General features: G+C 39.0%; 1 protein-coding gene across 1 annotated transcript in view; it reads right to left on the bottom strand.

The window, feature by feature from the left end:
- CFAP70 (cilia and flagella associated protein 70) overlaps positions 1–25,096 on the bottom strand; it is an 89,379-nt gene that overhangs the window by 15,749 nt on the left and 48,534 nt on the right. Inside the window, exons 14-24 of the mRNA XM_060034799.1 lie at positions 24,148–24,208; positions 23,631–23,825; positions 21,484–21,615; positions 16,813–16,938; positions 14,624–14,757; positions 14,387–14,502; positions 13,964–14,188; positions 3,160–3,318; positions 2,477–2,598; positions 858–1,010; positions 179–340 (exon numbers count right to left, since the gene is read on the bottom strand). Coding sequence (XP_059890782.1) covers positions 179–340; positions 858–1,010; positions 2,477–2,598; positions 3,160–3,318; positions 13,964–14,188; positions 14,387–14,502; positions 14,624–14,757; positions 16,813–16,938; positions 21,484–21,615; positions 23,631–23,825; positions 24,148–24,208 — 1,585 coding nt within the window. The remainder of the gene's footprint in view (positions 1–178; positions 341–857; positions 1,011–2,476; positions 2,599–3,159; positions 3,319–13,963; positions 14,189–14,386; positions 14,503–14,623; positions 14,758–16,812; positions 16,939–21,483; positions 21,616–23,630; positions 23,826–24,147; positions 24,209–25,096) is intronic.

Here is a 25,096-nt window from a genome sequence, read left to right as displayed (position 1 = left end):
TGCTTCTATTAATTACTGGTTATCTGATGTTGGGCAAGTCACTTTACCTTTGGATGTAAAAGTGTCATCATCATATTACTATTCTTACTCCACAAAGATGGATGTTAATGCTTGAACTGTAATCAGGTCCCAGACAATGACCTGATTTACATAGTTACTCCCTATCTCTATTCCTCACCTCTTTCTCTTCCAGATATATCTGCCCCAGTCGCAGGAAGATGAAGTGCATCTCAGAAGCATCCACTACAAAACTAATGGTTCGCTCATAGCATGCCTTGGCCTCAGCATGATTTCCACTCAGAAAATAGAGATGGCCTTTCACGCCCCAGACGTTAGGGTTCTAAGAAAGTGAAGAACAAGTAGTACATGGGATGAGGTGGTATTTAAAAGTACATTAATGATCTTTGTTTAACATTTAAATTTAGATGAAGTCCATGTTCTTTTGCAAATTAGAAAGAGGGCCATTCAGTTGCACTGGGAGATACTGTTCTAGGACTGCCCTCTCATTTTTTTCTTGCATTCTTCAAAGCCATTTTGTCTTTGGGGAAAATATTAAGAAAAATATTCATGCATAACCATGATGATGTTCACAATGAGAAAGTAGAAGTTCAGGAAACTTGAAATAGATAAAGTGTCTGCTAAAGAGCTGTCCTTATCCTTTCTCTGTCCTTTGTAAAAGTCATGATTGATTAAGAAAAACAAATGGAAGGAAATTAGATAAATGAGTTTACTGACAGCTGATGACCCCCACCTCTGGTAACCAGAAATCTACCTGTGATATGGCATCACCACCTTTAAGAAGGCCTACTTGTCCCTTCTCCAAACTAAACTTAAGACACTCTAGCAAAAGTTATTACCAGGTAGTCCATCTGAGCTGCTTGCTGAAGGTATTCCTCTGCTTTAGCAAAATCCTTCTTGAGTAGGTGTGTCTGGGCCAGCACCAAGTAATACTCACAGCTGGGGCCTCCATGAGGGCATAATAACTCATGTGCAAGCACTCTGTGTACATACTGCAAGGAAAACTCAGATTATAAGAAACATGTAAATGACTGTATGCTGTCAATTCCATAGCTCTCATGGTTGAAGATTATGTCTCTGATAATAAATAATAAGGAACATATTATAGAATGAAATGATTATCAATTTCAAAAGGTTAGAGGTGAATTATAAACATTCAGTATATCATGGTTCCATTACCAGCTATTCATGTAGTAACATTTCCAAGTGAATTATCTACAGTACTGTATAATTCTGGTCTTGCTGGTCATACTAGATGAGTTTTAGCCTATTGTGTAGCAGACAAAAGCATTTCATCAACCACCCCATTTTCATACGAGGTAACATTTTCAGGCATTTGTATTTATACGGAAACTTAGAGTGAGGCAAAACCTCCCTTTCTAAAATTCTAGACTCAGGATCTTAGAAACATAAATGTCTGTTTCTGCCACACTCTCAAGCATTTGTTATGTTCACCAGTTTTATACTTTGGGCTATACTTTGTTTTTAATATGATATAAGGCCTGCAAATTTGACAAAGTCATATGTACTTGCTAAGAAGAGGGGAAACCCTTCTTCTCCCTTTGTTCTCATCTCAGCCTATAATATAGAAACTTCCACTAATAATGAAACCTTCTTAAGAAAATACTGACGGGGAGGCTCTGCAGCTGTTCCCTCTACCTGCATACTGACTCTTGGACATGGGGGAAAAGTGATTTATTTAATTAGGGAGACAGAGAGACTATTTCTCTATTATGAAAGGTTAGTATATTAAAGCCTCCTGTTTAACGTGGCCCACTCCCACCTAGTTCATAATTCTTGCCCTGTCTTGAGTTGCCCACCCTCAAGTGGCACATGCACTCTATAGGTTGAGGGCCAAATCTCTTGCCTCCTGGATCTTGCTCTCTCTCTTACTGCTCACTTCATGGATATGTTTCTCATTTCCTATGTGGTAGGTAGACCTTACAGGATGCTCTTTTTCTCTGAGAGGAGACAGCAATTCTCCAGCTGTTCTACCTGTGACTGCATGGGTAAATCATATCTGGGACCAGTCACATATCCAGCCCAGTTATATCAATAAAAAATTAGTATTTTTATCCCCCCATATAGCACTGTGTATCTGTTTCCAATTGGTTCAGAACCTGGAAGGGAAGAAGGGTGTGCTTAGGCTCCTGTGAACCCCCAACACTCACATAACATGAGTTCCCACAATAAAGTAACATCAGGCTACATATGACTCAGAGTCTGATTTTGCTTTGCTGGTATTCTATAGGGAGCAGACATGCAGTGAGGTCTCCTGATGCTCTCTGCAGAGAGTAGTTCATGTTTGAATGTTTATTCCATTGTGTCTATAGTGTGCTCTCAAAGCATGTTTGATTTCTGCATCATACACAGTTAAGTTTGCGAAGACATCGCTATGACAGAATAAGTAGTTCATTAAAATCTTTCCCTCTACTTGCCCTTTTTCAAATATTCTGACCTGCACAGCATTGACCTTCATCAAGAAGCGTATGGTCTCCATGAAGATGGTGGCAGGAGTTTGGGAAACACTATAAAGGGTGGGATGCAGACAAGTAGATGACTCTTGACATTCTGATGCTTCTGAAAATATGATATTAAAATAATAGACAATTAGATATAAAGGAAAAATTCAGAAGTTCAGACACATAGCAGGGAGAGTATTCTACTCTAATATATGAGAGAAATTATAATCTTGAAAGCAATAGATTATTCTACAGCAATGGCCCCCAAGGAGATCTTAAAGGTTCTTGAGGTTATTCTACTGGTGGTTCCAAATGCAAGCTGAATGAATAAAAGCTTTTTTTAAAAAAAAAAGTATTCAGATCTTCCTGAATGTGAAACAGATTTGTAGATACTTTGAATCTTTAGATACTGTAAAAATGAAAATTCATTGCCAGAAAATCATAGGTCTATAGTTGGTTACTTCTCTGAGCTAAATGTAAATCCTCACTACAGAAAGAGTTGCATTACTGAGACTGGATTTCAGAGTCTAGCCTCACATGAAGGAATTTAGACAATATTACAGATAAATTAATCAACTTCAAACAAGTTAAGATTGCCATTTTGGTCAGCAAAAGAGTTTTCAACATTGTCTAGTTTGTTTATCCCCTTCGTCCAAGTGGAAATCTTTATTCTAATTACCTTTTTTTGATGGTATCTCCTTCATAAATGTGTTGGATGGTTTTTGGCTGGTAGTTGGATCCTGAGACTGTACAGACAAAATGGGTTCATGTGACTCAGACTGCAGGTTAGAGGATTCATCAAGAAATTCATCTAGAATGGATAATGGAGCTCCTAGTCCTAAAAAGATTAAATTTTAATGAGATAAAAACCTACCTTCCTACATTGTATGTTAAAAGGTTATTACAGGAGATAAATACAATTAATTTCCAAAGCATAGGAAACATAACCCCTAAACATTGCATGGAAAGACTTCTTTTGCAGATTTTTTATATTTCTGAATAATTTAAAGAGTGCAAGCTAAACAGACAGCACAGCTCCTGCCACTATGACCCCCCAGTCGAACCCTTCTGCCAGCCCAAGTCATGATAGTGTCAAACAAATACCTATTACAAAAGCTATATGCTAAGCCTAGAATCTCAAGAATCCAGAGGAGAAGATTAATATTTAGATAATATTAAAACCCTTTAAGAACAGGAATTCTATTTTATTTCACTGTTCAAAAATCACATCATCGGGCTTCCCTGGTGGCGCAGTGGTTGAGAGTCCGCCTGCCGATGCAGGGGACACGGGTTCGTGCCCCGGTCCAGGAAGATCCCACATGCTGCGGAGCAGCTGGGCCCGTGAGCCGTGGCCGCTGAGCCTGCGCGTCCGGAGCCTGTGCTCCGCAATGGGAGAGGCCACGGCAGTGAGAGGCCCGCGTACCGAAAAAAAAAAAATCACCATCATCATAAGTAGTTATATATGAACATGGCTATATGCCAGGTATTATATTAAGGATTGTAATGTACAATCTTATTTATTTTTCACAACACTATGAGATATACTTATTATGCTCCATTAAACAAAGTGAACCACAGAAAAGTTAAAAAATTTGCTGAAGCTCTTAAACATTCCAAGCTGCCTCTCACATAAACAAATGTTTTAGGAATAAAAATAAAAAGCAATGCTGGTTAGGAAATGATCAGTGCCAGCTGGTTCTGAATCAGAAGAGGTCACTCTCAACTAGAGAAAAAGATATGGCTTTGAAAAATAGGTAGAAGTTGGATAGGTAGAGAGGTAGGGGCTAAAGCATGGAAGTAGCAAGGTAATTATTTTTATGGGTATTGAGGATTGCATAGTAAAAATTAAGGAAAGGTAGGTTGGGGGCTAGACTGTATTGATATTTGAATGCTAGGAGTTTTCTTCTGTAGGAAAAAGAAGAGGTTTACAATGAAGAGTTTTGAGCAGAAAAATCAGAGGATGAAAGTGGGATTTTATGAAGATTACTCTAGCAGTACTATGCAGCAAGGAGAAAAAAAATGTTGATGGAGACAAAGAAGTCTGTAATAAGGCTGTTATAACATTATGGATATTGGTAATGGAGAGTAGTGTAAATATAAAAGGAAGATGTAGGGAGCATTTTGAAAGAAAACCAAATGGTCTGGGAAATCAACTTGATATTGGGATCGGGGGAAGCTCAAGCAAGCAAGCAAGAAGAAGCAGGGATGACTCTGAGATCATGAGCTTGGGTGCGTAATATAATGATGTAGAGTCAGTTTGAGATATGAGGAGATGAGTTAACTAGTGGAAAAATCCAACTGTTGGATTCTGGAGGGATGTCAAGGTTAAAGATAGAAATCTGGGGCTTCCCTGGTGGCGCAGTGGTTGAGAATCTGCCTGCCAATGCAGGGGACACGGGTTCCAACCCTGGTCTGGGAAGATCCCACATGCCGTGGAGCAACTAGGCCCATGAGCCACAACTACTGAGCCTGCGCATCTGGAGCTTGTGCTCCGCAATAAGAGAGGCCGCGACAGTAAGAGGCCCACGCACTGCGATGAAGAGTGGCCCCCGCTCGCCGCAACTGGAGAAAGACCCAACACAGCCAAAAATAAATAAATAAATAAAAATTATATTAAAAAAAAGATAGAAATCTGACAGTTATCAGAAGTGAAAATAGAAACTGTGAGGGTAGGTGAGCTCCTAGAAAGTACGACAGTATTACTGGGAAATGATTACATCTAATGGGTATGACAAGAAAGTGAAGCAATCAAAGGAAACCCAAACTATTGGAGATGGAGTTAATCCAACATGTATTTCAAGAAAAGAGAATGGTTAAATATGCAGACTGATCATTGAGAAGTGATGATCTTAATGAAAAAAATGAAACTGGAGAGGTGGCCAAAATGGCAGAGTAGGAAGACCCTGAACTCACTGCTTCCCATGGACACACCAAAATTACAACCACTTACAGAACAACTATCTATGAAAATGACACGGAGACTAGAAGAAAATATTTTCCACACCAAAGACTTAAAAAAGGAACCTCAGTGAGATGGTAGGGGGGACAGGGACATGGTATAGTCAGGACCCACACCCTCAGGTTGGTGACTGACATACAAGAGGAATATCACAATCATAGAGGTCCTCCCCAAGGAGTGAGGGGTCATAGTCCTATATCAGGCTCCTCAAACTAGGGATCCTGAACAAGGAAGACAAGCCCCCAGAACATCTGGCTCTGAAAACCACTGGCACTTAGGATCAGGAGAGCTGAAGGACTACAGGAAATACAGACTCCAATTTTAAAGGGAGCGCACAAAATCTCTCATGCTCCCAGTCCCAGTGCAGAGGCAGTAGTTTGAAAGAAGCCTGGGTCAGACCCACTTGCTGATCTTGGAGAGCCTATTGGATGGCAGGAGGCAACTGGTACTCCCTCTGGGGATGGAGACACTGTTGACAGCCATTTGGGGATCATTCTACCATGATAACACTGGTACTGGCAAGTGCCATTTTAGAATCCTCCCGCTAGCTTACTACCACTGGGGACTGAACCCACCCACCAGGGGGTTGGCACAAGCCATGAGCCCTCCTGGAGCTCACAGACAGCTGCACAGGGATACAGCCTAGCCCACCAGTGGGCCAGCACCAGCCCCAATTCCCGCCAGGGCTGCACAGCCAACCACACAGGAAGCCTACTGTGCCCTCCATTGGGCCCTCAGCCACCACATGAGGCACTGCCTCACAGACAACTGGGCCAGGGCCCAGCTCCGCCTACCAGCATGCCCACATTAGTTCACCTTGCCACAAAAGAAGAATGCATGCAGCCTACATACAGGATACCTCTAGAGCACATAGCTCTGGTGACGAGAATCGAGTGCCCTGCTGGGCCCCATTGGACATCTCCTACATAAGGCCATTTCTTCAAGATTGGGAAGTGTAACCAACTTACCTCCCTACCACACAGAAATAAACAGAGAATTGGGCAAAATGAAGAGACAGATGAATATGTTACCAATGAAAGAACAAGACATAACCTCAGTAACAGAACTAAAAAAAGTGGAGATAAGCAATCTTTCCACTTCTTTGAATCATCTTCAGTTGCCTTTATCAGTTTTTTATAGTTCTCAGCAGATAAGTCTCTCACCTCCTTGGTCAGGTTTATTCCTATGTATTTTGTTTTGTTTTCTTTTTTGGATATGATTTTAAAAGGATTGTTTTTTGTTTTGTTTTGTTTTGACTTTCCCTTTCTGATATTTCATTGCTAGTGTAAAGAAATGCAACAGATTTCTGTATGTCAATCTTGTATCCTGCTACCTTGCTGAATTTGTTTATCAGTTCTAGAAGTTTTTGTGTGAAATCTTTAGGGTTTTCTCCATATAGTATCATGTCATGTGCATATAATGACAATTATACCTCTTCCCTTACAATCTGGATACCTTTTATTTCTTTTTCTTGTCTGATTGCTGTGGCTAGGACTTCCAATACCATGTTGAATAGAAGGGGTAAGAGTGGGCATCCTTGTCTTGTTCCAGATTTTAGTGGGAAGGCTTTTAGCTTTTCACCGTTGAGTATTATATTAGCTGTGCGTTTGTTATAAATAGCTTTTATTATGTTGAGATATGTTCCCTGTATACCTACTTTGGTAAGACTTTTTATCATGAATGGATGTTGAATTTTGTCAAATGCTTTTTCTGCATCTATTGAGATGATCATGTAGTTTTTGTCTTTTCTTTTGTTGATGTGGTGTATCACATTGATTGATTTGCATATGTTGAACCGTCCTTGTGAACTTGGGATAAACTTGGTCATACTGTATGATCTTTTTTTACGTGTTGTTGGATTCGGTTTGCTAATATTTTGTTGAGAATTTTTCATTAAATACAAAGTTAAAAGAAAAGATATGATAACTATATAAGCAGAAATCAATAAAATTAAAATTGAAAATTAATAGAGAAGATTAATGAAACCAAAAGTTGGCTCTTTGAAAAGATTAATAAAATCAATAAGTCGTTAGCCAGGCTAACTAAAAAAAAAAAAGAAAGAAAGAAAAAGAGGACATATTACTAATATCAGAAATGAAAGAAGAGACATCACTACAGATCCCATGGACATTAAAAAGATAGTAAAGGGCTTCCCTGGTGGTGCAGTGGTTAAGAATCCACCTGCCAATGCTGGGAACACGGGTTTGAGCCCTGGTCCAGGAAGATCCCACATGCCGCGGAACAACTAAGCCTGTGTGCCACAACTACTGATCCTGCACTCTACAGCCCACGAGCCAAAACTACTGAACCCTCGTGCCACACTACTGAAGTGCACGCACCTAGCGCCCATGCTCTGCAACAAGAGAAGCCACTTCAATGAGAAGCCCACACACAGCAACAAAGAGTAGCCCCCACTCACCGCAACTAGAGAAAGCCCACGTGCAGCAATGAAGACCCAATGCAGCCAAATAAATAAATAAATTTTTTAAAAAGATAGTAAAGGAATATTATGAACACTTATGTGCCCACAAATTTAATAACCTAGATGAAATGGACCAACTTCCTAAAAAACATAATCTTCCAAAACTTACACAAGGAGAAACAGACAATCTGAATAGGACTATATCTGTTAAATATACTGAATCAGTAATTAATAACCTTCCAATACAGAAAATACAAGGGTCAGATGGGTTCACTGGTGAATTCTCCCAAACATTTAAATAAGAGATTATACCATTTCTATACAATATCTTTAAGAGGACAGAAGCAGAAGGAATACTTCCTAAGTCATTCTATGAGGCCAACATTTTCCTAATACCAAAACCAGACAAAGACTTTACAAGACAAGAAAACTACAGACTATTATCTCTCATGAACATAGACTCAAAAATTGTCAACAAAATATTAGCAAATCAAATTCAACAATATATAAAAGAATTATACACCATGGCCAAATAGGATTTAACATAGGTATGCAAGGCTGGTTGAACTTTCAAAGATTGACTAATGTAATCCAGAATATCAACAGGCTAAAGAAGAAAATCATATGATCATATCAATAGATGCAGAAAAAGCATTTGACAAAATCTAACGCCTCTTCAAGATAAAAACTCTCAGTAAACTAGGAATTGAGGGAAACTTCCTGGACTTGATTAAGAATATATACAAAAAACTATAGCTATCATCATACTTAGTGGTAAGAAACTTGAAGTTTTCCCACAAGGTCAGAAACAAGGGAAGGATGTCCCTTCTCACCACTGCTTTTCAACATCATACATTATACTGTAAGTCCTGGCTATGCAACAAGACAAGAAAAAGAAATAAAAGAAATACAAATTGGGAAGGAAGGAATACAAATTGAGAAGGAATAAATACAACTGTCTTTGTTTGCAAAAGATATGATTGTCTATGTAGAAAGTCCAAAAGAAGTGACCAAAAATACTCCTGGAACTAATAAGCAATTATAGCAAAATTGCAGGATACAAGGTTAATATATAAAAGTTAATCTATATACCAGCAACAAATAAGTGCAATTTGAAATTTAAGCACAACACTATCTATATTGGCATCCAAAAAATGAAAAACTTAGGTATAAATCTGACAAAATATATACAAGTTCTGTATAAGGAAAACTACAATCTATGATGAACTAAATCAAAAAAGAACTAAATAAATGGAGAGATAGTTCATGTTAATGGATAGGAAGATTCACTATCATCAGGATGTCAGTTCTTCCCAATTTGATCTATGGATTCAATGCAATCCCAATCAAAGTCCCAGAAAGTTATTCTGTGGATATCAAAAAACTGATTCTAAAGTTTATATGGAGAGGCAAAAGACACAGAACAGCTAACATAATATTTAAGGAGAACAAAGTTGGAGAACTGACCCTACCTGACTTCAAGACACACTATAAAGCTTCAATAATCAAGACAGTGTGGTACTGCCAAAAGAATAGACAAATAGATTGGTGGAACAGAATAGGGAGCCCAGAAATAGACCCACATTAATATAAACTAATCTTTGACAAAAAAACAAAGGTAATACAATTGAGCAAAGATAGACTTTTCAGCAAATAGCAGTGGAACAATTGGACATCTACATGCAAAAAAATGAATCTAAACACAGACATCATAACATCACAAAAATTAACTCAAAATGGATCACAGGGCTTCCCTGGTGGTACAGTGGTTGAGAGTCCGCTTGCAGATGCAGGGGACATGGGTTCGTGCCCCGGTCCGGGAGGATCCCACATGCCGCGGAGCGGCTGGGCCCGTGAGCCATGGCCGCTGAGCCTGCGCCTCCGGAGCCTGTGCTCCGCAACGGGAGAGGCCACAACAGTGAGAGGCCTGCATACCGCAAAAAAAAAAAAAAAGGATCACAGAACTAAGTGTAAAATGCAAAAACTATAAAACTCCTAGAAGATAACATAAGAGAAAACCTAGATGACATTGAGTATGGCTATTTAGATAGAACACCAAAGGCATGACCCATGAAAGAAGGAATTGACAAGCTGGACTTCACTGAAACTAAAAACTCAGGCTCTGCAAAGGACAATGTGAAGAGAATGAGAAGACAAGCCATAGGACTGGGAGAAAATGTTTGCAAAAGACACATCTGATAAAAGACTTAGTCAAAATATACAAAGAACTCTTAAAACTAACAATAAGAATATAAAGGACTTGATTAAAAAGTGGCCAAAGACCTTAACATACATCTCACCAAAGAAGATATACAGATGGCACATAAGCTTTTAAGATACTGCATATCATATGTCACCAGGCATGGTGATAATGGGGCAGAAAGACTATGCATGTGTGGAGGCAAGAAGTATATGTGAAATCTCTATACTTTCCTTTTAATCTTGCTGTGAACCTAAAACTGCTCTAAAAAATGAAGTGTATTTAAAAATAAAAGATTAATATGAAAAATCATATTCTAATAAATTTTTAAAACTAGATGAAATTGATGAACTCTTAAAAGTATAAAATACCATGAATAACACAATAAGAAATACAGAATGCAAATTCTTAAAGATTAAGAAAATGAAATGATAGTCAATACCTCCTTTGCCAAAAACCCCAGGTCCCAGTTGTTTTATGGTTGAGTTCTGCCAAATGTTTAAGTCAAAATCAACTGTATCATATATAAGTTGATACAGAAGAGCAAAGGAAAGGTGCCAAATAATCTTGATTATAAAAATAGACGACAGGGGGCTTCCCTGGTGGCGCAGTGGTTTAGAGTCCGCCTGCCAGTGCAGGGGACATGGGTTCGTGCCCTGGTCCGGGAAGATCCCACATGCCGCGGAGCGGCTGGGCCCGTGAGCCATGGCTGCTGAGCCTGTGCTCCGCAACGGGACAGGCCACAACACTGAGAGGCCCACGTACCGCAAAAAAAAAAAAAAAAAAAAAATAGACGACAAAAGAAAATTACCGTCTATTTCATTTATGAACATAGATGCAAAGATCCAAAATAAAGCATTAGCTATTCAAATCCAAAGGTATATTAAAAACTAATACATTATGATCAAGTAGGATTTCCAATTATTGCAAGAATTGTTCAATATAAAAGAAATCTGTCAATGTTGTTCACTGTATTAATAGATAAAAGGAGAAAATTATTTTTTTCAACTGATGCAGAAAAAGAATTTGATAAAGATCAACACCTATTAATGAAAAAAACTCTTTGGAAATTAAGAATAGAAGAGATCCTCCTTAATTCTGTAAAGGTTTTTCAGAAAAAGCTTACAGCATATTTTACATTTAATAGACAAACTTTAAACTCATTCCCCTTAAGACAGGAAAGAAGACAATGCTGAACAACACAACTAATATACAACATATTATTGTAGATAATAAAAAGACATGAGTAGTATGAGGATTGGGAGGAAAACGTACACTGTCATTATTGGCAGATGATATGATAATCATATTCTGGAAAAAAATAACAGAATTAATAATCTATTTGAATCAATAAGAGTCAAATAAGATTGTCATATACAAGTTCAATCTAAAAAACAACAGTATACACTAAAATCTAAAATGTAGGAAATCAACAGCATACACTAAAAAATACAGCAATAACCAACTAGAAAACATAATTAAAATAAGATACTATTATGATAGCAATGGAATCTATAAAATATCTATGAATTACTTAAACAGGGCCTCACTGGAAAAAAATGTTATAACTTTAATAAAGAACCCAGAAGATGACCAGAGTAAATGGAGAGATCCTCCACACACTTGGATGTAATGGTTTAATAATATGTAGATGTTAATTAGCCCTAAATTTATCTATAAATTCAATACAGTCCAAATAAAATTTCCAACTGGATTTTTAATGTACTTGATAAACTCACTATAAAATTCATACAGATGAATAAACATTCATGAATAGGTAAGTCAGGTATAAAAAAGGCAAGTAAATGGGAGAACCTCATATGTCAGATACGAAGGCATACTATAACACCACAGCAATAAAAAGAGTGTGATATTGTTTTAAGATCAGACAAATGAGACAGAACACAGAGCTCAGAGACATATATACCTTAAATCAAAGGATAAAAGATGATGGTTTAATAGACGGTTTTGAGAAAACTAGATCTATATGTGGAGAAAAATAAAATTTGATGCCTACCTTGCATCACAGTCAAAGATGGAATCCTGATAGATTAAAGATCTAAGTAGGGACTTCCCTGGTGGTGTAGTGGTTAAGAACCCGCCTGCCAATGCAGGGAACACAGGTTTGAGACCTGGTCTGGGAAGATCCCACATGCCGCGGAGCAACTAAGCCTGTGCGCCACAACTACTGAGCCTGCGCTCTAGAGCCCGTGAGCCATAACTACTGAGGCCGCGTGCCACAACTACTGAAGTCCACACACCTACAGCCCGTGCTCCACAACAAGAGAAGCCACCACAATGAGAAGCCCGCATGCTGCAATGAAGAGTAGCCCCCGCTCACTGCTACTAGAGAAAGCCCACGTACAGCAACGAGGACCCAAGGCGGCCAAAAATAAATAAATAAAATAATAAAAATAAATTTTTAAAATGATCTAAATGTAAAACTAATATTATAAAGTTAATTGAAGAAAATGTGACTTGAGGCAAGAACTATTTAAACAAAACTTCAAAGGCACAAAACTACAAAGCATTTGGAGAGTTGAACAACACAATCAACTAATTAAACCTACTTATAGAGCACTCCACTCAATGACAGCAGAATACACACTCTTTTCAAGTGTATATGGGATCAAGACAGATCAAACACTAGACCATAAAACAAGTCCAAATAAATTTAAAAGGATTCAAATCATGCAAAGCACATTTTCTAATCACAATGAAATTAAATTAGAAATAAAAAACAAAGACATCTGGAAAAATCCCCAAATATTTAGAAAATAAAAAACATACTGTTAGATAACCAAGGGTCCCAGCTATTCAACTTCTAAATATTTACCCAAGATAATGAAAGTATATGTCTATACAAAGACTTGTACACAAATATCCATAGCAGCTTTATTTTAATAGTCCCAAACTAGAAACAACCCAAATATATATCAACAGGTGACTAAATAAACATACCGTGGTATCTCTGTATATCAGGATATTATTTAGAAATAAAAAATGACGAACTACTGATATGGGCAACAACATGTTTGAAACTCAAAATAATTAGGCTTAATGGAAGAAGTCAGACAAAAAAGAGTATATACTGTGTGATTCTGTTTAATTCTAAAATTCTAGAATATGCAAACTCATCTACAGTGATAGAATATGCAAACTCATCTATAGTGACAGAAAGTTGACTGGTGGTTATCTGGAAATAGGAGCAAGAGAAAGAGATTACAAATGGGCACAAGGGAAGTTTGGGGGATTTGGGATATGTTCATTATCTTGATTGTGGTGATGTTTCCATGGGTGTGTTCATATGTCAAAACATCAAATTGTACATTAAATATGTGCAGTTTATGAAATGTCCATTATACCTCAAACTGTTGAAAATACATGTTCACAAAATAACAATGTACAATAACTTATAAATAAAATAACATATGGAAGAAACACATAAACAAAAATACACACATTAAATACATTAGAATGACTGATTTCCTAAAGTGGAGGAAAGGAGAATGTCAATGAAGAACAGGAAAAAAATACAGTGTATAAATAAACAAATAAATTTAACAATCACAAGAATGGGACCTTACATACTGGGGAAGAGAGTGAGGGGAAAAAGAATGAAATTTACTCAGCTAAAATGATACCCCTTTTAGGGATACACAGAGACAGTAAATTCTCTCAGTCTCAAAAAACTGAATAGCAACAAGTAGAAGCTTCCAACTTTCTGTCACATGAATGAGGAAACACTTAGAAGGACTCTTTCCTGGTATCCCTGGAACAACTCAAAACTCCACCTTCTCATTCATTTAACAGCTATTTACTGAGTACCTACTATGTGCCAGGTCCTACTCATAAGGCCAGTAATTTTTTCCAATAGCCACTCATCATCTCCCTGGTCCTACCTGCTGGGACTTCCACCTTGACTGCTGCTGTAGAAGAACCACTGGTTATTCCCCAAGGGCCTAAACAGGAGTCGTCTTTCCCTCCTTCTTCAACATACTCCACAGTACCGGTGCTCCTCTGCTTTGTAACTTGTGCCTGAAGCACTCGTGCCTGAAGCTGTTTGAAGGCTTCATGAAATGCCATTTCCATTCGAATATCATTGTTTTGAATTTCATAGTACAAGCCTGAAGAAAAAAAGATGTTGAAATAAATGTGACTAATTTCCCACCATCATATGCTGAAGAATGACAACATTTCACTTAAATTTCCCACACTTTTACTAAAGTTTAAGAACTACACAATGAGCCATTTAAGAGTGGAAAGAGAAAGGGAAAATCTTCTAATGAAAGAAAACACATTCATATCACAGGAAAATATCAAACCAAGTAAAGTCCAGGCTACAACATTAGTTGGCTCCAAGCAAGTAGCATCTTCAAAGAAAATTTCTGCCTGTTCATAGTTCTCCATCAGGACAGCCAGGACACCACACAGCAACAAGCTGAGAAAAGACCACCAATATGATTAACAACATGGTCCCATGTCACAGTCATGGAACGAAGACAATTTCATATAGAAGCTTATCTGCTCCTACTCATTCCTTATCTCCCTTCCAACCATACCTGTGGATATGATTCTGGTTCAGGGAAAGGGCTTTCCGAAAACACTCTTGTGCTTTGATATTGTCTTCAGTTAGGAGGCAGAAGGCACCGTAGTCCAGCCAGTGCTCCAGGTTCTGGGGCTCACGAACCAACCTCTATCACATGAAACATCAGGAGGACCAAGGTTATTGTGACGCTATGTCATATTCTTTATGCACACAACATCACACAGTAAGCACTCCATAAATACTATAAGCTCTATGAAAGTAGAAACTATGACTAAGAAGTCATAGAACAGTCCAAATGCCTAGAACAGTCACTTCTCTGGCTTATAGTGTGTGGTCAATAAATATTTGATGAAATAATGTAAAAAATGAATCCTCAACTCATTGCTTCCTAGTGTCAGTGTTCTGGTCATCATACGCTCATCCAATTACTTGGGAACCAAAAGGTTCATTTTATATTTCATTTTAAAGATTTACATATAATCATTTCTGTCACAGTCTTGAGAATGCAAACATAAGCTTATCCACAAATACGTAATAATAAAAGCAACTCATAATGAGTTAAAACTATAAAACATTGCTGAAAGAAATTAAAGAAGACATAAACAAATGGAAATACATTCCATGTTCACAGATTGCAAGACTTAATATTGTTAAGATATCATACAGTCCAAAGCAATTTACAGATTCAATGCAATATCTATCAAAATTCCAATGCTGTGTTTTGCAGAAATATAAAAGCCCATTCTAAAGTTCATATGGAATCTTAAGGGACCCTGAATATCCAAAGCAATGTTAAAAAAGAGCAAAACTGGAAGACCCACACTTCCTGATTTCAAAACTTATAAAGCTATAGTAATCAGCCTGATACTGGTATAAAGACAGACATAGAGACCAAGGGAATAGAACAGAGAGCCCAGAAATAAATCGTAGCATATATGGTCAAATCACTTTTGACAAAGGTGACAAGACCATTCAATAGGGAAAGGACGGTCTTTTAAGCAAACTGTGCTAAGAAAACTGGATATCCACATGCAAAGATTGAAGTTGGACCCTTACCTAACACCATATACCAAAAATAACTCAAATGAATCAAAAACTTAAATGTAAGACCTAAAACTATAAAACTCTGAGAAGAAAACAGGGCAATAGCTTCACAACATTGGATTTGATTTTTCCTCCAGCTGGCTATGTTCCCATTAAGTACACATTTTCCCCTCTCCCCACACCAAAACCTTTGCACCAGAGGAGGGGTGTCCTGAAGCAACTGGGGCCCATGTGCATACAGAGGTCCAATGCACTGCCTGTGTAGGCATCAGTGGCTCTTCTCAGATGCAACCCAGGGTCGAGTCTTTTCCCTGGTTGTGGTCCCCAGATCCAATGCTGCTGTGGCATGGTCTAAGTGGGGCTGGAACATTGGCTTGGCCTGGGCCCAGGTGCATGGTGAGGCAGCCATGGGAAACCTGGCAGCCAGTAGGGCAGACCTATCTCTGCCTTGCCTCAAGGGCAAGCCAGGACGCTTGCACCCCTCAGGAGCGGAGTCCAGGCTTCTCCAGCCTTTTTATCCGTCCCAGCAGTCCTCCAACCAGCCAAGGTGGCTTGTCTCCTCTGCATAGGAACCCAGGACTGGGATACCCAGTCTGTGGCTTGACCTACTTACTCCCCAGTGTGGGTATACACCAGTGCAATCTCCCCTTTCCTCTGAGTCCCCTCCGAGGGGCACAGATCCTAACCAGATCTCCCCTTCTACTTTTCTTCCCCTTCTACTCAATTGTGTGTGTATCTTTCTCAGAGCCTTGGTTGTACAGGAGTCCTTCTGCCAGTTTCCAGTTAGTTTTCACTGAGAATTGTTCTACATGTAGATGTATTTTTAATGTGTTCGTGGTGGGGAAGTGAGTTCCATGCCCTCTTACTTTGTCATCTTGATCTCTGCCTCTCGAGGTTCATTTTCTGCATATGGATAACCAACTGTTCTAACACAATTTTTTGAAAAGACTATCCTTTCTGCATTGAATTTGTAAACAACTTTGTTGAAAATATAATGGCCTTATTTGTGTGCACCTATATTTGGACTCTGTTTTATTGATCTATGTGTCTATCCTTTCACCAATAAGGTTGGATTTTAAACAATCAGAAACTACTCTTTATTATACCCATATTGTACAAATAGCAGTAATGACAACCACCAGAAAGATGTTTAATTACCTCTTCATAGTACACTGTTGCCATTTCATAGTTCTCATTGACTTCTGCTTCAAATGCAAAGAGTCGAAGCTGTTCACTGCTGGTATAAATGGTTGAAGGAGTGCCTTGGACATCATCTGGCATGGCCTTGTCATCATCAAGATATTAGGCAGACGAAATGAAGCAATTACAAGTAGAGAAGTTTTATAAGAATAAACCAAATGTGAGACTCTAGTCAAGATGTCAAAAATGATATTGAGGTTTCATACAGTCTTGCCAATACACTAAGAGAGTGAGAGTGAACCAAAGGATGAATATCAAGGGTGAAATAGAATCTCAGGGATCTGAGTACCAACAGTCTAAGCTCATGGAAGTGAGTAAAAAATTATTCAGGGCACAACTGCTCTCTTCAACCCTTAGGGCAGCCAGAATCCCTAAGTCACTTCTAACCTTAAACAGCTTCTTTCACTTTCTCTAGTGTACAGACAAATATTATCATTTTTTAGGTGTCATGACATGAAAAGGGTTGGCAAGAACTAGCTAGAGTCTTTAAACATCAAGAAAACACGAGCCCAGGGTAAATCTTTGGCAGCTACATCTACGTTTTCAGTGGGATATATAGACAGATAGATTCTACAAAGGAGACATTTTAGAAATAGCCAGAAAGGTAGAAGGAAAAATAATATATCCTATATACCCAGATAGGAAACCAAGTCTGGTAATAACAAGTAATCTCTTGGGCCAGACGCTATGGCCAGGGAAGACCCCCACCCCACCCCACCAAATTCTTTAACTACAAATAAAAATAATACCACTGACTTGAACAAGTCGAGTTACTAAGGAATGTGAAGAGTAAAGCTAAATTTGAGATGGGCCAAAGTAAGCTTTTGATCATTGATTAATGCCTCTGTTCTTTGTTCTTTTTAATTTTGGTGACTTTGACCTCCAAATCCCTACAGCAACACACTGCCATGCCCAAACCAGAAATATTATACCTCTAATATCCACTCCCCAAACCCACATTACAAGCCTTCTCCCTTCTTGTCATTTAGTCCCCTTAAAACTCCTCTCTGACTTCCAATATGCTGATCATTTCCCAAATGGATAAGCCTGGACCTCATGATTTCTACTCATACTACTCTCTCACCAGCACACTCAAGTTCTGGGCATCCTTGTCCTTTTCCTGCACTTGCCCGGAAAACTCCCAAATTAAAACAATCCTACAATCGGATTTCTTCATTCTTAGACAGGAGCTGCTAACTGATCCTGAAGAAAACCGCATGCAGCTTTAGCTGAAGGCCTTTAATGCTCTCAGCAATCTATGTATTTGTCCTTGTTCAGCAACATTTTTCATAATGCTGTGCAGTATCTAAATTTTCTTCAAGCTTTTCATTCAACTCTTACCCCTTCACTTTCAGTAAAGGCGTTACTTCACAGAAGAAATAGAAATCATTAGGCAAAAAACCCCTCAGCTTTTGAATCCTACACCTGAATTGTTTCTTTTCAACTTCTCCCAGTCTGCTGACTCTTCCTAAACCTGTGGATGTTCTAAAGACTTTTCCATCTTAAAAAGAAAGTCTCGGGCTTCCCTGGTTGCGCATTGGTTGAGAGTCCGCCTGCCGATGCAGGGGACACGGATTCGTGCCCCGGTCCGGGAAGATCCCACATGCCGCGGAGCGGCTGGGCCCGTGAGCCATGGCCGCTGAGCCTGCACGTCTGGAGCCTGTGCTCCGCAACGGGAGAGGCCACAACAGTGAGAGGCCCGCGTACGGCAAAAAAAAAAAAAAAGAAAATCTCTAATTTCTAGCTACTGCTTTCCTACTTCTTCCCTTCATCTTCCAACTTCCTGAATTAATATTCCACCTGCTTCCTAATCACTCATTTACTCTTCAATTCATTATCATTTGAATCCACATCATTAGCCCAATGAAACTGCTCTGTAAAGGTAACAACAACCTCCTTATTGCCAAATCCAATAAAAACCTTTCAGATTTTTTTCTTTTTTCCCCAGGTTTATCAAGATATAACTGACATATATCACTGTATACGCATATATTGACTTAACATATATTGTGAAATTACTACTGCAGAAAGTTTAGTTAGTGTTCATCATCTCATATAGATACAATAAAAAGAGAAAGCAAAAAAAGAAAAAAAAATTTGTCCTTGTAATGAGAACTCAGGATTTACTCTCAACAGTTTTCATATATACCACACAGCAGTGTTAACTATAGTCCTCATACTGTACATTACCTCCCTAGTACTTATTTATCTTGTAATTGGAAATTTGTACCTTTGACCTCCTTTCTCCAATCTCCCCTCCCCCTACCCCAGATCTTGTTTTTCTTGAACTCCTCAGAGTATTTGACAATGGTGACCATTTTTTCTTCTTAAAATTTTCTTCCCTTAGATCCTGAAATACCACTGTCTTCTGGGTCTTTTGCCTTTTCAACAATTTACTTGCCTCCTTTATTAATTCTTTTACTCATCCATCCCTTAAATGTTGGTGTTTCCTAGGGTTTTGCCACCAGCTTGCTTTTCTCTCTACTCGTGCTTTTCTTGGCAGCTTCATCTATGACCACAGTTTGACTAGCATCTATATACTCAAGGCTCCCAAATCTAATCTCTAGCCCAGATCTCTCTCTTGAGCAAAACCCCACAAGAGTCAATGTTTAAAACTGAATTCAACATCACTTGCCTTCCACCAAATTTGCTTATGTTGTATTTCTTGTCCTAGTCAATGGTATTGCCAACTACCCAGTCACTGAGACTTAAACTTAAGAATCTTTGCTCTCTTTTCCTCCTTAGTATGTAATAACCAGTTAACATCACCAGTTCACCACCTCTAACCTCTAACTGGTTAACATCACCAGTTCACCACCTCTAACTGCTATCAGAGTGCTTTTTGTAAAATGTAAATCTAATCATATTATTTCCCAGTATAAAATAATTAAATTTATTGCATCTAACTGCTAATAAGGGAAAAAGCCAAAACTTCTTTGTGTGGCATATAAGGCCTCCATCCACGCTCCTAGCTCCCCTACCAGGAACTGATCCCTGGCTTCATCGCCATTTTCTCTGTCACTCAACTACTTCAACCTCTGCTCCTGAACTATATGCAGTTTCTGTACATGCCATATTCTTCCAAGCTTCTAAGCCTTTATGATGTTCTCTATGACTCAAATGCTCTAAAACATCTACCTGGTGAGCTTCTTTTTAGCCTTCAAGGCCCAGGTCGAGTCACAGCTCCTCTGTGGATCTCAGGGTGAAGTTGATACTTTCTTTAGGCATCCCCTAACCTGCTCTACCATGGACACACCTTTGTCACAGCACTTACCTCACTCTACTGCAGTTATTTGTATTTTGTGCCTCTCTCCTCTACTAGACAGGGGCTCCTTGGGGACATAAGGCAACAGTAATTACCATCTCATGCTCAGTTCTCAATTGCTTTCCAAATCAAATCATCCAAATCATCTGTGCAGGATTGTTCTCTTAACCCTAGGATACTGGACACTCCTACCTCTTTCAGGAAGGCTGAACAGGTAAAAGAAAAAGTGACGGTGGCCGAGAAGAAAAAAACAGTGAAGGAAAGAACAAATAGAATAGAGACTTTGAGGGACTTCCCTGGTGGCACAGTGCAGTTAAGAATCCGCCTGCCAATGCAGGGGACACAGATTCGATCCCTGGTCCAGGAAGATCCTACATGCCGCAGATCAACTAAGCCTGTGCACCACAACTACTGAGCCTGTGCTCTAGAGCCGGCGAGCCACAATTACTGAGCCCATGCGCCCTAGAGCCTGCATGTCACGACTACTGGGCCCACGTGCCGCAACTACTGAAGCATGTGCACTCGAAGGCCCGCATGATGCAACTACTGAGCCCGTGTGCTGCAACTACTGAAGCCCACATGCCTAGAGCCCGTGCTCCACAGCAAGAGAAGCCACTGCAATGAAAAGCCCGCGCACTGCAATGAAGAGTAGCCCCCACTCACTGCAACTAGAGAAAGCCCTTGCGCATCAACGAAGCCCCAACGAGGCCAAAAAAAAAAAAAAATCCACCCTTTCCTTTAACAAAAAAAAAGAATAGAGGCTTTGAGGATGCACAGCTGGTTACAGACTACCAGGGGGACAAAAACACTTTGATTTTGTCTTTGTTTTCAAACAAACCACAACTGCATACATAAAAAATGAGCAAATGAAGGCAAGATGTACGATGTACAAATATAAACAGACAAGTGGGAGGAGACCAGTCAGATAGAAAAGGCATATATGAAGTGTCATTGTCATTCAAGTATAATATCTGAAAACTCATAGTTTTTCTTTGTTTTGATTGTCAGTCTTGAAGAAAAAGTTGAGAACTGCACACATTCACAGAATAAATAGAATGATAATTTTTTTCCACAATTTACATAGCTGATTTTATTTATTTTTTATCCATCAAATTTATGAGTTATGAAATTAATATTTCTATGAAGTTAAAAGAGGATATCCCCTTATTTTCCCTAAAATTAGTCTTATAACTTAGGCAGTTTCTTATTCATCTTTGTGTTTTCAATGCCTAGCACAGAGCAGACACCCCAAAAAATGTTTGTGGAATTAAGGAAGAAAAGAAGCAAGAAAGGAAGGAATCATTGAGAGGAGACCCTGATGACCTACAGAGAAAAGGAAGGGTTTTTAGCTCTGAAGCACCTACTTGATTTAAGGCCACATGCATCTGATCCACCAAGAAAACGTAGAGCTCACTAATAAATTTCTGCAGCTCCTCTTGGCTTTCAAATGCTGTTGTCTTCAAGTACTTCTCTCTCACAATCTTTACCACAGCATGCTGCAAGAGACACATATCACCATCTGATAACGCAGTCTAGCACCATGCTAACAGCACAGGCCTCCCTTGAGTTTCTGATCTAAGGCTCATCAGAACTCCAGGAGGTGATTGATTTTCCCTGGTGACTGCTAGACTATTGGTTCTCTGATTTTCCCCCAATCAACATACTCCACATGGCTTTTCTTTTTTTTGTGTGTGTGTGTGTGTGTGCATTTTTTTTTTAACATCTTTATTGGGGTATAATTGCTTTACAATGGTGTGTTAGTTTCTGCTTTATAACAAAGTGAATCAGTTATACATATACATATGTTCTCATATCTCTTCCCTCTTGCATCTCCCTCCCTCCCACCCTCCCTATCCCACCCGTCCAGGCGGTCACAAAGCACCGAGCTGATGTCTCTGTGCTATGCGGCTGCTTCCCACTAGATTTCTACTTTATGTTTGGTAGTGTATATATGTCCATGCCTCTCTCTCGCTTTGTCACAGCTCACCCTTCCCCCTCCCCATATCCTCCAGTCCATTCTCCAGTAGGTCTGTGTCTTTATTCCTGTCTTACCCCTAGGTTCTTCATGACATTCTTTTTTCTTAAATTCCATATGTATGTGTTAGCATACGGTATTTGTCTTTCTCTTTTTGACTTACTTCACTCTGTATGACAGACTCATCACCATCATCACCAATATGGTCAATGCAGGATTCATACTTTGTGAAGAGAGCCATAAAGCAAAAAAAACCTTAGCATTATGTTTATGCATTACATTTCTCATGGTGGCCACATGATTCAAGGGAGAAAAGAAGAAAGGCCTGATTTGAGAGTTTGGAGAATGGAATCCTGGTTCTAATCCTGCCACTGTGCAACCTCATAAATTATTTTACACTTGGTACTTCAGTTTCCTCATTTGTTAAATGGATATGTACTCCTGGTATTCCTATCTTACTTCAGAAGATGATTGAGAAGCCAAAGAGAAATAACAGGCGATGAAATTTAAAATGTTGTACAAATAACATTGCTATAGCCAGGACAGCATCTTCTTTTTTCTCCCCTAAGTTAACATTATTGCCAGGCTTTGTACTAAGCACTTTCCATGCATTATCTTATTTAATTCTAATAATGACCCCATGTGATCATATTAATATCCTCCCTCATTGTTAGGCAAAGAATTGAGGCTCAGAGTGGTAAGGTCACTTGAGACACAACTGAGATGTGACTATGCCACCTGAGAATAGCCTCTTGCCTCCATGGATATCAGCTGTTTTTCCCTTTGTTACTTCCACGTGCTTTCTTCGTATCTGTTTGGTATAGTATAGGGCACATAGTAAATGTACATAGAGAGGCAGTGCAGTGTAGCAGATGAGAATGTGAGTCTGGAGCCAGACTGCCTGAATTTGACCTTTGACCTTTGACGGGGTGACCAAAGACACCCCGTCTTTGACCTTTACTAGCTCTGTGATCTTGGGCAAATTATTTAACCAACTAATGTTGCAATTCTCCATCTGTAAAATGGGGGTACCTATCTCATAGGGTTGTTGTGAGGATTAAATTAGTAAAGTATGAAGCATTTAAAAATTTGTCTGGTATACAACAAATACTCAATAAATGTTAGCCATTATTATTTGGGAAATTATTATTAAGTAAATATTTCTCAAATCTTAGTGATTCTATGGACTAGGAAAAGGTTTGTAATGGGAGACAGAGATAATTAGTCATGGAATCAATACCAGGTACAGAGTTTCTGCCTGCTAGTGCAACACGAAATCTGGCCCCAAATCTGGCCTACTTCAAGTGAAGAATTAGTTTCTTAAAAGCTTACACTCAGGACAGATACTGAACCATTCCAAGCCTCTACAGGAGTGGAAGGATGTCTCCAGACATTCTATCCTAGAGAACATAGCTCTTTGCACCAACAGCAAGAAAGGTAGAGCACAGCTGAACATAACCAGAGAAAAAATAACTAGGTATGTAGAGAAGATGCTTCATAAAAATCCATGGAATCATTAAATAAATTAATATTTACCTTGAGTTGTTCTTTGAAAGCAAAGTATTTTCCAGAGCAATTAAGTTCATAGTTGAGCTGGCACTTCTGCTCCTCCAGGGTTTCACTATCCAGATCACTCCCCACTTTGACTGCCTGTTTTCCAAACATCCTGTGATACTCATTCAGAATGGCTCTAGAAATGTTCTTGATCTGCATGTGGTAGTCACTCACCGCCTAGAAAAATACAAAATGTCTGGTAAAGAGGCCTCAAAGAGGTCAAGACGTGGAATGGAAGTCTGAAACTGGATTGGGCTTTACATTCAATAATACTTTAGGTATAAATTGCCCTTTTCTTCCCAGCTCAGAAACCATCAGCCAAAGATTAAACACTGTATACTCTTCACTGAATGCCACTGGTCACAAATAGAAGCAGGAAGGAAAATATGTGAAGCTACAATTTCTCACCCCTTCTGGAAAACATACTGAAGAGCCCATGCATTATTTTCACATGGGTGTACTCAACATCTTAGAGTTTCACCTTGGCTTTTGTACTTGCCTTCTGAGCTCCTCCCGTCCGACGGGTAAGAGGCGGCCTTGGAGGTATCATTTCCTTGACCCTGTATCAGAAAAAAACAAAACAAAACTTTATTATATTCAGATTTATGTTCTTTTATTTCCCACCTCTTAAGGTCTAGGCGAGGGAGATCTAAGGTCAGTTGCCCATCACACTTGAGCACTGAGCTATTCTTTCATGTAAGAACCTCGACGTGAACCTCAGAACAGTGTATGGCTGTGGACTAGACAAGAAGAAAGGCCACTAAGCAGCTAGCTGGAAAGTAGCTAAGTTGCACTTCTGGCTAATTTGAGCCCTGGCTTTACCCTTACACATTTTTTTAAACTGTTGTACACAAGCTGCTGGACTCAGGGGTTAGAAAGAGATGGGTGTTAACGACTTTATATGTACTCAGTAGAGTCTCTGAAAGCACAAAGTTTTGGAAATATAAATGGTACAGGCAAGTGAAAGCTTTTCTTTCCTTTCCAACAGGACAAAATGTGTACTCTTGGTCATAATTTATAAGACTGCATTAAACTACAGTAATGATATCAAACTTTATGGTGAATAAGAAAATATATTTTATCACAGTCAAACTACTTATGCCAAAACCTCTACCTTCCATTTTCATGAGCTCTTACAAGAACCTAAAGGAAATTAAGTTATAGCTCTTTCTTCTTACAGTTTCACATTCCTACTGAGGTATACTACACTGCCTTGAAGTTTACAAAAAAATTCACAAATTCAATTTTTCTTTAATAGGTCCTGTGTATGGGAGAATCCCCTGGCGGTCCAGTGCTTAAGACTTGGGGCTTTCGCTGCAGTGGCATGGGTTCAATCCCTGGTTGGGGAACTAAGACACTGCAAGCTGCATGGAACAGCCAGAAAAAAAAAAGTGAGAATAGGTCCTATGTAATTTTATACCTTGCTCATAATTCCTAATTTTAATTTT

Source organism: Delphinus delphis, chromosome 16 (assembly GCF_949987515.2).
Source record: "Delphinus delphis chromosome 16, mDelDel1.2, whole genome shotgun sequence".
Lineage (NCBI taxonomy): Eukaryota > Metazoa > Chordata > Mammalia > Artiodactyla > Delphinidae > Delphinus > Delphinus delphis.
Note: the sequence above shows the minus strand (reverse complement) of the source record. Positions and strands in the feature narration are given on the sequence as shown.